Genomic DNA, 13,623 nt, shown 5'->3' with positions numbered 1-13,623 from the left:
AGGCAAATAATCCAGTCAATGAAGCCAACGATGCTGGGGTCGACGAGTAACACTGCGGGGCTTTGGCGTACCTGCGCCTGTGTGTGCAAAGCAACACACCTTGGTCTGATATTCTGTCACTACTGTTTGATAGGTACGGCGTGTTTTAAAGAAAATTAAAATGAGAGGCATGAAATAGGGCCAGAGAATGATGATTGTTCCAAATATTTCAATAATTCATTTCACAAAACTGACATATGAGACACTGCAAGATTTCTTTTCATACCAATTCCCCTTTTAAAATAAATTGAAGTATAGTTGAACAAACAATTGACTGGCTTCTGATTTCAAAAGTAGTTACCCATCAATATGTTGTGTATAAATGATAACATCAGGAAATCATACATTTATATGGGTTCACAGTCATAACAGCCTGCAATGCATGTTTTTGGAATGTGAGAACAACCACAGCTACAGTATGGTTCGCAACAAAAATGAATTTGACACCCCTGCTTTAAAAAGAATGTATGTAGAATAAGGAAATAATGCAGACAATGAAACAAGGCCTAATACTGTAACCTTGATCCCGAAATCTGGTTAGGATAAAAGATATTTTAAGAAGTTCAGACAGATCATTTTACTTAATACACATTATAAAATTCTCTCCGAAGCTTTTGCTACCAGAATGAAAGAGGCTGAGCATATATTCATTCTGAGGACTTGAAGTCACTTTGGGTTTGGCGACAGATTTATTGGCCTTATTACTATGCTCTATACGGGTATTAAAAATTCGGTAGCTTTAGATAATGGCACCTGCTCAAGATTTGAGATTAAGAGACATACGTCAACATTGTGGCAGTTGTAATATCTATTTTCATCAAGAATGGCCCTATTAAGCAGTTGGATGTACGTATTGAATAGAAAAATAGTGGTAAGTCAGTTGGCAGATGATACAACCTTGTTTTTAATAAATGACAATCAAATTCCTTGAGTACTTTTGAACATTAATGCTGTGATTCCCAACCAGTGTGCTGTGGTATATTAGTGTGCCATGAGAGATCATCAGGTGTGCTGCGTTATTCAGCGTCAGTAATCTGGATGAAAACTATTTTTCTATTTTCAAAAAAAGTGTTTATTTTTCTTGGAAAGCACCAATAGTAACAGGCAGACCAGAATGCCCCTCCACTTGATGACAGAAGGTACATAATTTACCTGTGTATCCATTTTTTGTGAATTGTTTTGCTAAATGATGTGTCGTGACATATTTTCCTTAGCTCAATCAATGTTGGGAAAAACTGCATTGATTTATTCTCAAAGGCTTCTGGCTTGGAACTTAATGTGGGTAAATGTGAATTATTGATGTTGCATGATTGTCTTCCACCGTCAATTAATGGGATCACAATTAAAAAATATGTTACATTTTTGGGTCTTATTATTATAGCTGCGGAAAATGCTGCAATGAAAGGAATTTTTTTGGAAGCAATATGGATACATGCTTAACAGATGGTTGCAAAAAGACATTGCAATCTTTGGGAGGGTGTTTCTGTCAAAAACTGATCGTTATCGTGGTTAAGGTATCTGGCCTTCTCTTTACCTGTTTCAAATAAAAATGATAAAGGCAATTAATAAGATTAATTTCAAGTTTATATGAAGCAATAGATGTCAGTACATAAGGACCATTGATGTGATCAAATGTCACGAAAAGGTGGGGTGAATGCAGTTTTTTTACATGATGTTTTGAAATGGGGTTCTTACAAAATGGACAGTCTTTGTGGAATATTAAGTTATTTGATTTTTGTTAACTGTCGATGGCTGCGTAGCACATTGTCTCAGTTGTTTGTATTTGTACTGCCAATTTTCAATTTATTGCAATGTATATGTTACTTCATGCATGCTGTTACGTCATGTTTAGAATGTTTTTATTTAATGAACATAATGTACTGTCCAGTACAATACTTGGTTCATAAAAAAGGCGAAGAAGACGACGACGACGAATACAACGAGAAGAAGAAGAAGAAGAAAACGAAGAAGAAGAAAAAAAGAAGACGAAGAAGAAGAAGTCGAGAAGGACGAAAATAATTTGAAGGATATTAGAACGACGAGAAGGACGAAAAAAGAATAATAAAGATATTACGACGACGAGAAGGACGAATAAGATGTGGAAAATGTCGACCTCCATATTGCTTTTAAGGCGACTATGGGCATCAAAGGTAACGTCCGTTTCACTTTCAGAAGTACATTCTGTAATAATTGCCACTTGATATTCCCTACTAATCAGCTTGGGTTGCTCAATGCTTACATTCCAGGTACTGCACTTGAGGTAATGTGAATTCGAACGAGCACGAGATTTTACCTTACGTTAATTGTGACATAGTATAAGAGTTGACAAGCGATGACTCCGGCAACACCGACGCGTCGTCTTATGTGTGGAGCTCAGAACTTCCTGGTTTCTGTGTTCTTTGCATATTTATCACATACAAAGGTTCCAGGTCCAACTTAATATCGCACAGACATCCCAAGTGCCATAAAGCCAAATGAGCCATCTTAATAACTGACGATTAAAGTGGGTTTTGGATGGGGGGGGGGTGCACATTCCTCTCCATCCAAGACTGTTGCTGGGGTGATAGATTCTGCAGTGCTGAATGTTTTTTATTTTTGTGGTAAATTGATTGTTTCAGGGAAGGAAATTGCGACCACCTGTGGATGGACAATTGCTGAGCTCTGACCTGATTGGTTTGCAACCCAGGTGTACTGCTTTAAAAAGGGGTTGAGACGGTCATTAGAGGGTGTGTCATCTGGGAGAGCCTTGATGCCTGTGTGCTTTTATCTGCTAATCTATGTCCAAATAAAATAAACTGAACGGGGAAATTACCTCTCTGTATCATGGCTGAACCCTTCTCACTATTCACACAGCAGGCTCCCTTCTCACACAGCCTGCTATTAAATGTCAATTTAATTTATTAAGGTGCAAAAACAAATCCCAAACTACCCATCCCTATTTGAAAAAATATCCCCCCACCCCCACACTATTTAATCAAACAGTGATGATCGACAACTGTGGGAAAGCTGATTTCAATTTTATAGGCAACACTTTAGCACAAAATTTGTCAAATCAAGAGATCACATCGAATTTGTCAGACAAAGTGAAGTAGGCCACAAGATCTCAAGAAACAAATCCTGATACAAACCAAAAGTTGTGAAAATGTCACGGTCAAGGGTAAAGCATGAGCCTTAATGGAGACTTATTTCTTCTTACTTTCTTTCTTTTCTGATTGATATAAAAATGATCTATTAGATATAAACACATAACAGGGTAGGACTAGATACGTTTTTTGCTTCTTCTTACTCCCTTGAACATAATAACCGTGTTGAATGATGACTGATTTCTCTTTCCTTTTTACTATTTTACTTACCGGTACCTTACTTTGTCAAATTATTACTGTATATGTTTTATGTTCAATAAACAAACGAAAAGAAACAAAAATGCATCATGCCACGATCCAAAGAAATTTAAGAAGAAATCAGCAAAAAGAAAAAAGTTCATTTTTGCTCAGCATTGGTTTTAGTCTTGAACTCTGCCATGCAGGCCATTTTTGCCCAGTCTCTTTCTCATGATGGAGTCATGAACACTGATCTTAAGTGAGATCTGCAGTTCTTTGGATGTTGTTGTGGGGTCTTTTGTGACCTCTTGGGGTCATTTTGGTCGGTCGGCCACTCCTGGGAAGGTTCACCACTGTTCCAAGTTTTCACCATTTGTGGATAATGGCTCTCACTGTGGTTCGCCGGAGTCCCAAAGCTGATGATGTCTAGCTTTTGAGGATCTTTTGGTCTACTTCACTTTGTCAGGCAGGTCCCATTTAAGTGATTTCTTGTTTGAGAACAGGTTGTGGCAGTAATCAAGCCTGGGTGCGGCTTGAGAAATTGAACTCGGGTATGATAAAGCACAGTTATGTTTTAACAGGGGGGGGGGCACTTTTTCACACAGGGCCATGTGGGTTTGGATTTTTTTTCTCCTTTAATAATAAAGACCTTCCTTTAAAAATGACATTTTGTGTTTACTTGTGTTATCTTGGACTAATATTTTCATTTGTTTGATGATCTGAAACATTTAAGTGTGACAAACATGCAAAAAAAAAAAAGAAATCAGGAAGGGGGCAAACACTCTTTCACACCGCTGTATATTTTTGTGTTCGTGTACACTGCATGCTTAACATCCAATCAGTTTGACCCCCACCCCAAAAAGGGTATTTAAAAAATAAAATAAAAAAGCAGGTCACCTTTAATCTACAGTGGCACATGACCTGCATCACCGTGGTGTAAATCCAAAGAGGGTATCAAAAAGGCGCCTACCATTATCTGTCAAAGACATGCTAAATTGATTTCCAGCATGGGTTCAAGTGAAAGATAAATCGTTCTATGCACTAAAACAGTGGTTCCCAACCTTGAGCCAAGGCACATATTTTAAGTCCGAAAAATAGCACGGCACACCACCAAACAAAATTGTCACAAAAAGAGGATACCTATGTCAATTTCATACTTTTTGCCATCAAATAGAAGATCATTTATTTGTTGTTTCCATCCCAAAAATTGCTGGTGTAGGAAGATGGACAAAGAGAATTAATTTGCTATTAATAAATACTTTTTTCACCTCCATCCATTTTTCAATCTGCTTAGCACCTTGAACTGGTTGCCAGCCAATTGCGGGGCACACATAGATGAACAACCATTCGCACTCACAATCACTCTAAGAGTTCTCATACTTTTTCCTGCCACTACAGTATATGCTGCCTTTCCATGTTAGATTTACTGACCAATTTGGTTCAGTGGTCTAGTCTGTGATTCTTTTTTTTTTTCTTGGATTATATAAAACATTGTAACTAAATTAAAATCACACAATTTTTGACTTGTTTGCGCTTTTTTTTTTTGTAGCACTACCAGGTGGAGAACTGGGGGATCCTGAGGACCGGCGTGTCAGCATTGTGCACCACTCACAAAGACGAGGCTATAAAGAGCACAGAAAAGAGTATGTAGGAAAATTACATCTCTTTGAATTATTTCTAGTGGTTGCATGGGGTTGTGAGTATTTTGTTAGTTTGCAGTCTCATTTGTGCTCACTCTGTTTAAATAAAAACACATTCTACATAATTATTGAGGGTATGGATTAGCATTTTAATTCATTGGTTTGACAATGTTTTTCTTTTTCCCTGAAGTTGAAGCACAGGATGCAGTTGTTCTCTGGAAAGCATTGACGTAGCTTCACTTTTTTGCGTATTTTGTTTCCTGCAATACAGTGGCCCTTTGACAAGAAATTGAGAATGCATGTGCGGCAATGCCATTGGACGCTTTGGCCTATTTTACCCAAGAAGTAGATGCAGCACACATAAATGTCTGGAAGTTAATAATGGAATGGAATGGAATAGAGTTTATTGCAATTTCTACAAGTTAAATACCAGGATCAAACATTGGAATTCTTGTGCGTATCCCTAAGTCAAGTAAACAAATAAGCGAAATGTATTCAAGACAAGGTAGACAGATAAAGAACTAAATATTAAACATTATAAGTAAACCGGTAAAGGACTAAACGACACATTCTAAGTAAAACAGTGCAAGCAATAAAGTGAGTCAAAGTGCATCAGAGAAGAACCAAAGATGAGTAAATTACAGTTTGTAAGTAAAGCAATAGCAGTAAAGTTAAGGTGGATCCGATTGAGAACTAGACCTTATAAACTGTTATAATTAAACTACACATTATGCTTATTGCAATAAAGTACGATAAGATTTTTAAAAAAAACAAGTAAACATAAGTAAACTGCACATAAATAGTGAAGTAGGAAGGTGAAGGTAAAACAGTAATGGGGGCGGCAGATAAAAATGAAATCAGGAAGGGGGCAAACACTCTTTCACACCGCAATGAGGAAGTGGTTACTTAAATATAATAATATTGCACTTGGTGTCATAAGTGTGTTGTACAGAGAAATTGCACAGAAGTATTACACATGGAGGCCGTATAGCCCGGGGGTGGGGTCAAATGCTAACTCATTCACTACCAGACAATTCTAGACACCCCCCCCCCCTTTTTTTTTTTTACCCTAAGTCTTGGAAAATTTGGGGGGGGGAAGTATCTGGGGTTGAACGTGTGGCGTGTTAAAAGACATATAAATATGTCTTTGGGAGTGAATGAGTAAATCTCTCTGTGTGAGGGAGAGGGGTTTTCCTTCTCTTGTATGTTGTGAGAGGGAAGAAATTTCATCTGTGCTGTACAGCACAATTGACAATAAAGTTGGACTTGACTTGACTCTTATGTCCTGAGCCACCACCGTGACAGTGGCTTGGAAAAAGCTGTTGCCCTTTGAGCGTTGATGGTCTTGGGTTGTAGCTTGAGTCCACCCAATCAAACAGTACAGGCTGGGTGGTGGATGTCAGGTCAGGTCAGAGCCAAAGACCCTTTCTGCAGTTTTGGTGACCCGCTGGAGCCTCCTCTTCTCAGCCAGGGAAGTGTTCCCATAGCACATCGCATTATGTTGCTGGTGAAGACGGTTTCAACAGGACCTCTGTAGGCCTCTTTGAAGGGTTTATCGGTCCTTTTTCAACCGCCTGCTCAAGTGCAACCTCTGCCGAGCTGTTTTCGTTGTGTCAGCAGGTTTATTGCCCAGCTGAAGCTCTCTTGTGATGTGAAGGGCAAGGAATTGGTCAGTCTGTTCCACTACAGTCTCGGTGATGGTGTGGGGCTGCAGAGGTGAGGTCCTCATCCTTGTAGTCCACAATGAGTTCTTTTGTTTTGTCTTATGTTGAGAGCAAGGTCGTTGTCCTCACCATAAACTGAAGACAAATCAAGTCCCTGTATGCAGACCTGTCCCCTGACCTTCTTTCCTACAGACGGTGGTCTGTCCGTGAGTAAGTCCGGGGTCCAGTTATGGGTGGTAGGTACTCCTATATCGGCCAGTCTTGCCAAAAGCTTAAACGGCCTGATGGTATTAAATGCAGAGCTATCATCCAGAAACAGTAGCCATGTGTAGGTGGTGTTACTGTCTTGTTGTTGGAGGGTGGAGTGAAGTACCAGTGCCACTGTGTCATCCACTGATCTGTTGGGGCGGCAGTCGAACTGATACAGTCACTACTGAGTCAGGAACCACGGAGTTCATGTTCGGTTACCACCACCTTTTCAAGACACTTCACGGCAGCAGCTGTGAGTGCCGTAGGTTTGAAGTCGTCCATTGTTGTTATGCTTGTTTTCTTGGAGACTGGCTCTATCACAGAGGACTTGAAGGGGCGTGGTACAGTTTCTTATGAGAAGGAGATGTAGAATATGTTCGTACACACCTCCGCTAGCTGATCTGCATAGGCCCTCTAGATCCTTGGTGACATCCGGTCATATCCCATAGTCTTGCGGGGTTTTACCTGTCCCAGAGCTCTGATCACCAGTGCGTGTGTGTGTGTGTGTGTGTGTCACCTGCAGTGTCAGACTCTTCTGGGTTACAGGGGGGCTTTTCAGTGGTGTCTCTGTTGTGCTGGTTGAATCTAGCATAGAAGCAGTTCAGGTTTTCTGGCAGATGACATCTTGAACCACAGATTGTGAGCCTCTGACCTGCGTTCACTGACCTGTTTCCCCTCCGCATGTCTCTCATGTTGTTTTCCCTGTAGCAGCTCTCAAGGCTGTGAGTGTAAGTCCTCTTGGCAGCTCTGATAGATTTCTGGAGTTTATAACAGGCTTGTTTATACTCCATAATGTCTCCAGACTTTAAACTGTGTGTGTGTATGGACAGACGGTTTTATGCATTTTAGTCTGTGCCTGTATATACGGATTAAATGTATTAAACAGTGACAAAGCCAGCGCTGCGTGGGCAACAGATCGGTATGAGTCCTAAAGTGTCGTTCGTGGAGCAATGGTCCAGAGTGTTGCCTTCTCTGGTGAAACACTGTGCTGCTTATATTTGGGAATTTCATGGTTAAGTTGTGCTCTATTAAAACCACCAAAGAATATGAGGGGTGATTCTGGATGCTTTAGCTCGAGTTTGTTGACTTGGTCAGCCAGCGTTTGTTGCACTGTGTTCGCGTTTGCTTGTGGTGGAATGCAAACACGGGCGAGTATGAAAGAGGAGAACTCACGTGGTGAGCAGAATGGCTTATGGTTTAGATACGACGACTCCAAGTCCGGGCTGCAGTTTGTTGAGCTCTGTGACACCAGTGCACCATTCCTCTTTTACACAAAGCATATTCCACCCCCTTTTGATTTCCCTGACAGTTTCGTTTCGTGGTCTGCTCACTGGAGACGGAAGCCGGGTAGGTGTAGCCCAGCCCGGCGTCCAGGTTGCGATCGCTGAGCCAAGTTTCGGTGAAGCAGTCCGCGGCAGAACATGTAAAGGTTTTGTTGGTCCTTGTGAGGAAAAGGAGTTTATCGATCTTGTTTGGTAGAGAACGTAGATTAGCAAAATGGATCGATGGGAGAGGGGTTAGAAATCAACGCTGACATAGCTTGACTAGCACGCCGACTCGTTTTACCCTTCTGCTCCAGTGGGGCGTCTCCATGCTCCATACATTGCAGCCGCATATGTAGTTTGCTTTGACTTTCTCTCTATTGTACTGAATTGTACTCTTGAACTACCCACAGAATAAAAAACAGGTAAACATATCTTCAGTCTGAGGCTGGAACACATGAATTCTATTTCCATGCATTTTAGTGTGAAACATCGCCTTGGTTTGCAAACGTTTCATATCGCAAACGAAGTGCGTAATGAATTAAGATTGTGATAACAAGTTCCACTGTATGTCATGCCTTATTTTTCATTTTTCTATTTTGCTCAGCAGCAAACGATACAGATGAGAGAGCAGCCCTACTAACACACAAGACAGCAGTGTCTTTCCCTACGAGGGTTTCGAACAACGGAGCTTTTCCAACGCAGCCTCTGGGAATCGCAATATCAGTGTCCGCAGGCAAAGTAGTGGATGCATTGCCTGTCATTGGTAATATTGAAATAGCATGTACTAAACAGGAATCCTTGTCCTCTCCAACACCTCAATAGAGTTATACTGTGTTTATCACAGATACACGTTCTCCTGTGGCAGATGATGCTTTCACTCCAGCTCCAGCCCCAGGTCATGCAGCCACAACCAAGACACTCTATTCTGAACATGGTGATCAATCAAGGGCTAAAATCACTTCCTCCTCATCCAGTGACTCTTCTGATTCTGAGTCTGATTCGGATTCTGAGTCAGAAGATGACAACCTTGAAACTTCGACCTCTGTGCAAGAGGTCCCAGATTTGCGACAGATTACACAAATAAAATCCCAACATATCACATCCAAAGAAAACGGTGATTCTAATAAACCTAATAAGGAGGTTTTAGCAGAACATGAGGCTAAGAATGCCTCTGCTACCTTGCCAGCAGAAGCTGCACATACAGAAGCTTCTAAAAATACCAGAGAGGGACAAAATGTTCGGACTGTTGAAGACCTAATAGACTCTGCCCCACAACTCCAGGATGTGCCAGAAGATCTATCAGATACCACTGAGACAGAATTACAATCTGAAGCAGGTTCTTCTTCAGACTTAATTGCACGTGTCATATCTCCCAATCTCCCTGTAAGGGTTGAAGATTCAGCAGGTAAAGCTGCGATTGAGGTTTCGTCACCAGGGCAGGATCCATCTGATGGTCTTGTAGAAACCACAGAGCCTGTGCGTCCTGAAGTGTCTGCAAATACTGCACACCTGCATGTCGAGGATGAATCTGTCCTTCAAGGAACTGTTGAGCCTCCTTGCGGAAATGCCGTCGTGCAAGTGGGTGGTGCTCCCCCCTCTGGGGCAGCTACTGATGTTGCAACCACGGTCCCCACCTCGTCGCCGCATCTCAGTGAGCTACTGCACCCTTTGAGAGAACTCCAGACACAGACTCCACATGAGGGTAACACTACAGCATCCAACCCTGTAACCAAGGGGTGTCCAACCTACGGCCCGGGGGCCATTTGCCACCCTCCATCCATTTTTCAGCGACCCATGACATGACAAAAAAAAAGATCTATCTAATATATATATATACCTGTATATACTGTATATATATGCACACACTTAAAAAGATATTTGACATGGGCAGCAAGGTTGGTTAAAAAAGCTGGGGGAAGAAAGGGTGTAAGAAAAAAGTACCAATCATACTAATAAATGTGTTTATATACAGTAGAACTTTTCTCCATATTCGAAGATTCAAACCATTTCTGACGAAAATAATAACACAGTTTATCTTCAAAACACTGTAGTGAATAAAGATGATTCAATTTTAGGGGCAAAAAGTTTTTTCCACTTTGTGACCTATAGCTGATTTATGAAGACATCACATTGATGATCCTCATGTAAGTGATGATCACTTTACTACAGTTTGTTCTTTGTTTTAGTTCTGAATGTGGGGGGTGGGATTCGGCTACTGTTAAATGCAGAGCTGGATCAATTCTTTGAGATAGATGGCTGTTGGCCACCCCAAAACCTTGGAAAAATCCTCAACTCTATGCTTGAACACCTTTAACAGAAAGCTGATGAAATTAACTCGACAATACAAACAATATATAATTGCTTTCTTGACTGAATTTATCATCTGTCAAAAAGTTGAAGAATTTTAAAGCGGCCCTTTTATCCTTGCATTTTCATGGATGTGGCCCTCAAACGAAAAGGTTTGGACACCCCTGCTGTAACCATTCTTCTCTGTGGATCTCTCAGACCCCATATTAGTCTTTATCTCAATGTATACAGCATACTAATTAGCGGCTGAACTTCTAAGGCTTATGTGGGCTGGCTGTGCTAACTCTGCTCGCATTTTCATGCTTCCAACTTCATTGCTTGAGTGCTACTGGTTCAAATGATTCAACAGGTTTGTTGTACTGCCTTATTTTGGATGACTTAAAGTGCACAACAGCTTCCTCCTCCACGTCACTCTGGAGATACTGCAAGGGGGCGTAACTTTTCTTATCAAAATAGGTTCATCTTCAGAGTTCAAGGCTGTCCATCAGCTGCGTGTTTAGCTGCACATTTGGATATTTTGCAAATATTACTTTCTTTTTACTGCTTTTATTTATTTGCAGAATCTGTTGACTTCAACTTGCAAATCAAAGTTAGGAGGCCTGCTGTCGTGCACATTTTTGCCATGTCTGACGGAGTAAATAAGCTCAGAGCTCGAAGCAAGTCACAGAACACGAGGAATCATATAATCACCCAGCTCGATTGATATTGCCCTTCGACAGAGTGGGGTGTTGACTTGCGCTCCGCAAAAACAAACAAAAAAAAATCTTTGTCTGCGTGGGGCCTGGTACCAAACGGTCAGGGCTCAGGACAGGCTGAAATGGCAAAACATTTTTAATCATGAACAGGCTCAATTGTCACAGCCCAGAGTATATTCATAAGGAATGTTACAGAGGACCACAACATCTGATGTCACTCACCTGATGTACCGGTATTTGATAGGGAGCAGTGGAAGTAAAAGTATGTTTTACCTAATGTTGTATGCTCAACATCTTCTGTTGATGGGGATCTGTGGAGAGATTGCCGCAGATGATTTTGCTGGAGCTATTTGGTTAGGCAAGTATTAGATGATTACAATAAGCATGCATTGGAAAGGGCTCACTGTGAATAACCTGGTCCCCTTGTTGAGACAGACATTGCTTTAATTGTCCCTAATATTAACAAACTATAATGCGTATAAAACACAAGTAACATTTCACAGTATATCTAGCAATACACTATATTCATGAGTTTGCTCAATGGGACCGATTCATAATTTGCTCTTAATCATTTTGCATACAACCAATTAATAGAAATGTGTCCAAAACACACACGACTAAATTGAAGAAAAAAATCCCACAAGCAGAGCATATTTGTGAATAATTAACATTTGTACCCCCCCCCCCCCAAAAAACATGGAAGGACAATGACACACCCAATCAAGATGAAGAAGTTGAAGAAAAGAACAACACTCGTGTGACTACATTTCAATTCAGCTAGCTCGCAGTATAACACAATTGGACTGTGATAATGTCTTCAACCCCTATCCAATTACGAGACATGTTTTGCATTTATCGCGACTATGTCCTTGGCTTTTTGTGTACTGTGACTTAAACGAGCAAATAGGGAACAACTTGCAGCGGCTTGGTTTTGAAAAACCGGTGTGTCTAGTAGTATATGTCATTTGTGAGGGTCTTGTGACCATGGATACCCTAATAACAATGGTTTAGTTATATTTATTTAAATTATGTTCTTGACTTTTTTAAAGGGGGTGGCACAGTGCTTGACTCATTAGCGTGTCCGGCTCTGAGTACAGAGGCCGTAGGTTCGTGTCCGCCCTCCTGTGTGAAGTTTGCATGTTCTCCCCATAGCTGTGTGGGTTTCCTCCGAGTACTCTGTTTTCTTCCCACATTCCAAAAACATTCATGGTAGGTGAATCGGACACTCTAAATTTTTTCAGTTATTTCACTTGGGTTTTAAGTACGTAGCTCCACATGTGTTCAGTCATAGTTTTGCTGCCTTCGGTGAGGATCAACAATGAAAAAATAGTAGTCTGAAAATAAAGAAAACACATTGAATGAGGTGTGGCCAAACTTTTGGCTCACACACACACTTAAAATACATTGTGATCAAGTGACCCGCAAGCTCCCGCGTGCAGGGAAAATTGCATCAAATTTAAACACAACCCCGCGCTGTAGCAAAAAGTGTGGATAATTTATTTACTTGCCCTTGGCTGGCCATCCCCCAGTTCCAAAATGCTATCTGTGCCCCTTGCAATCTGTTTACTCAAAAAGAATATTGGGACAAAAGAAGAGGACTAGATACTAATACTAATTCATTTTATCCACTTTGCTTTCCTTTCCAGAGTCAGCAACCATGGTACATGCTGAGCCTGAAGATACTTTTGACAACAGCCTATACCAAAATTACGAACACCACAGCTACAGTACCTATACATTTGCAGACATGGATGTAGAGATGACAAAGTATCGTCTCCCTCAGCCTACCTCTGGAAGACCCTCGCCTCGACACTAGGAGAGCTCAGCTGGACATACACACACACCCGTATATATAGATATATATACAGTACGTTTATACATTTCTGTATATTGAATTTGTGTGGTCTTATGAGTTTGAGCCCAAAGAAGTAACAAAGAAAAAAATAAAATGCCTCAGCAAAGCTTGTCTTGATTGTAAATTCACATGCAGTATTTAACCAAATGTGTGGGTGTTTCTGTTTGCAATTTGTCCATCTGCTGTTTTGAGGGAGAAAAAGGAGGCCCAATGGAGAAAAATGTCAGAAATATACTTGCATTAATGGCTGCCTTTAGCTAAATTTAGCTGCAGAGTATTTTTTTTTTCAAACATTCAGGGATCATTATCCTGTTTTACAATTTGAGACAGTGGAACGGTTAGACATCAAGCAACCATCTCTAGTGCTTTAATTTAGTCCTTTCCAGAGACAATGAAAAAAACAAAACCGCATAGCCAGTTAATTCTGGGTTCTCCAAGTGTGTCCCACACGCCATAAAAATGTTCGGTTAAAGAAAGGCATTTGTTGAAATGTTTCTGCCTGAGTATATTTCGAGTGATTGATTGTGGCCCAGAAAGTGGCTCAACTGTTAATAGCAAATATCAAGCAACTAATTAATGTATATTTCCA

The 13,623-nt window shown here is 40.8% G+C and overlaps 1 protein-coding gene across 3 annotated transcripts; it reads left to right on the top strand.

Annotated features, from left to right (window-relative positions):
* Positions 1-2,002: 2,002 nt before the first annotated feature.
* Positions 2,003-13,140, top strand: ndufv3 (NADH:ubiquinone oxidoreductase subunit V3). 3 transcript variants are annotated; one of them, XM_086123784.1, is made up of 6 exons: positions 2,003-2,189; positions 4,909-5,002; positions 8,782-8,940; positions 9,022-9,291; positions 9,367-9,879; positions 12,826-13,140. In XM_086123784.1, the coding sequence occupies exons 1-6, from the start codon at positions 2,136-2,138 to the stop codon at positions 12,993-12,995; spliced, it is 1,260 nt and encodes a 419-aa protein (XP_085979910.1). In that variant the 5' UTR covers positions 2,003-2,135; the 3' UTR covers positions 12,996-13,140. The 3 variants fall into 3 exon arrangements, with proteins under 3 accessions (XP_085979910.1, XP_085979909.1, XP_085979908.1); XM_086123783.1 differs by having other exon boundaries at positions 8,785-8,940; positions 9,022-9,879; XM_086123782.1 differs by having other exon boundaries at positions 9,022-9,879.
* The last annotated feature ends 483 nt before the right edge of the window (positions 13,141-13,623 follow it).

The sequence above is a fragment of the Hippocampus guttulatus genome, chromosome 11 (assembly GCF_054856545.1).
Source record: "Hippocampus guttulatus isolate MCC_2025c chromosome 11, RoL_Hgut_1.0, whole genome shotgun sequence".
NCBI lineage: Eukaryota > Metazoa > Chordata > Actinopteri > Syngnathiformes > Syngnathidae > Hippocampus > Hippocampus guttulatus.
This window is presented reverse-complemented; position numbering and strand designations above follow the sequence as displayed.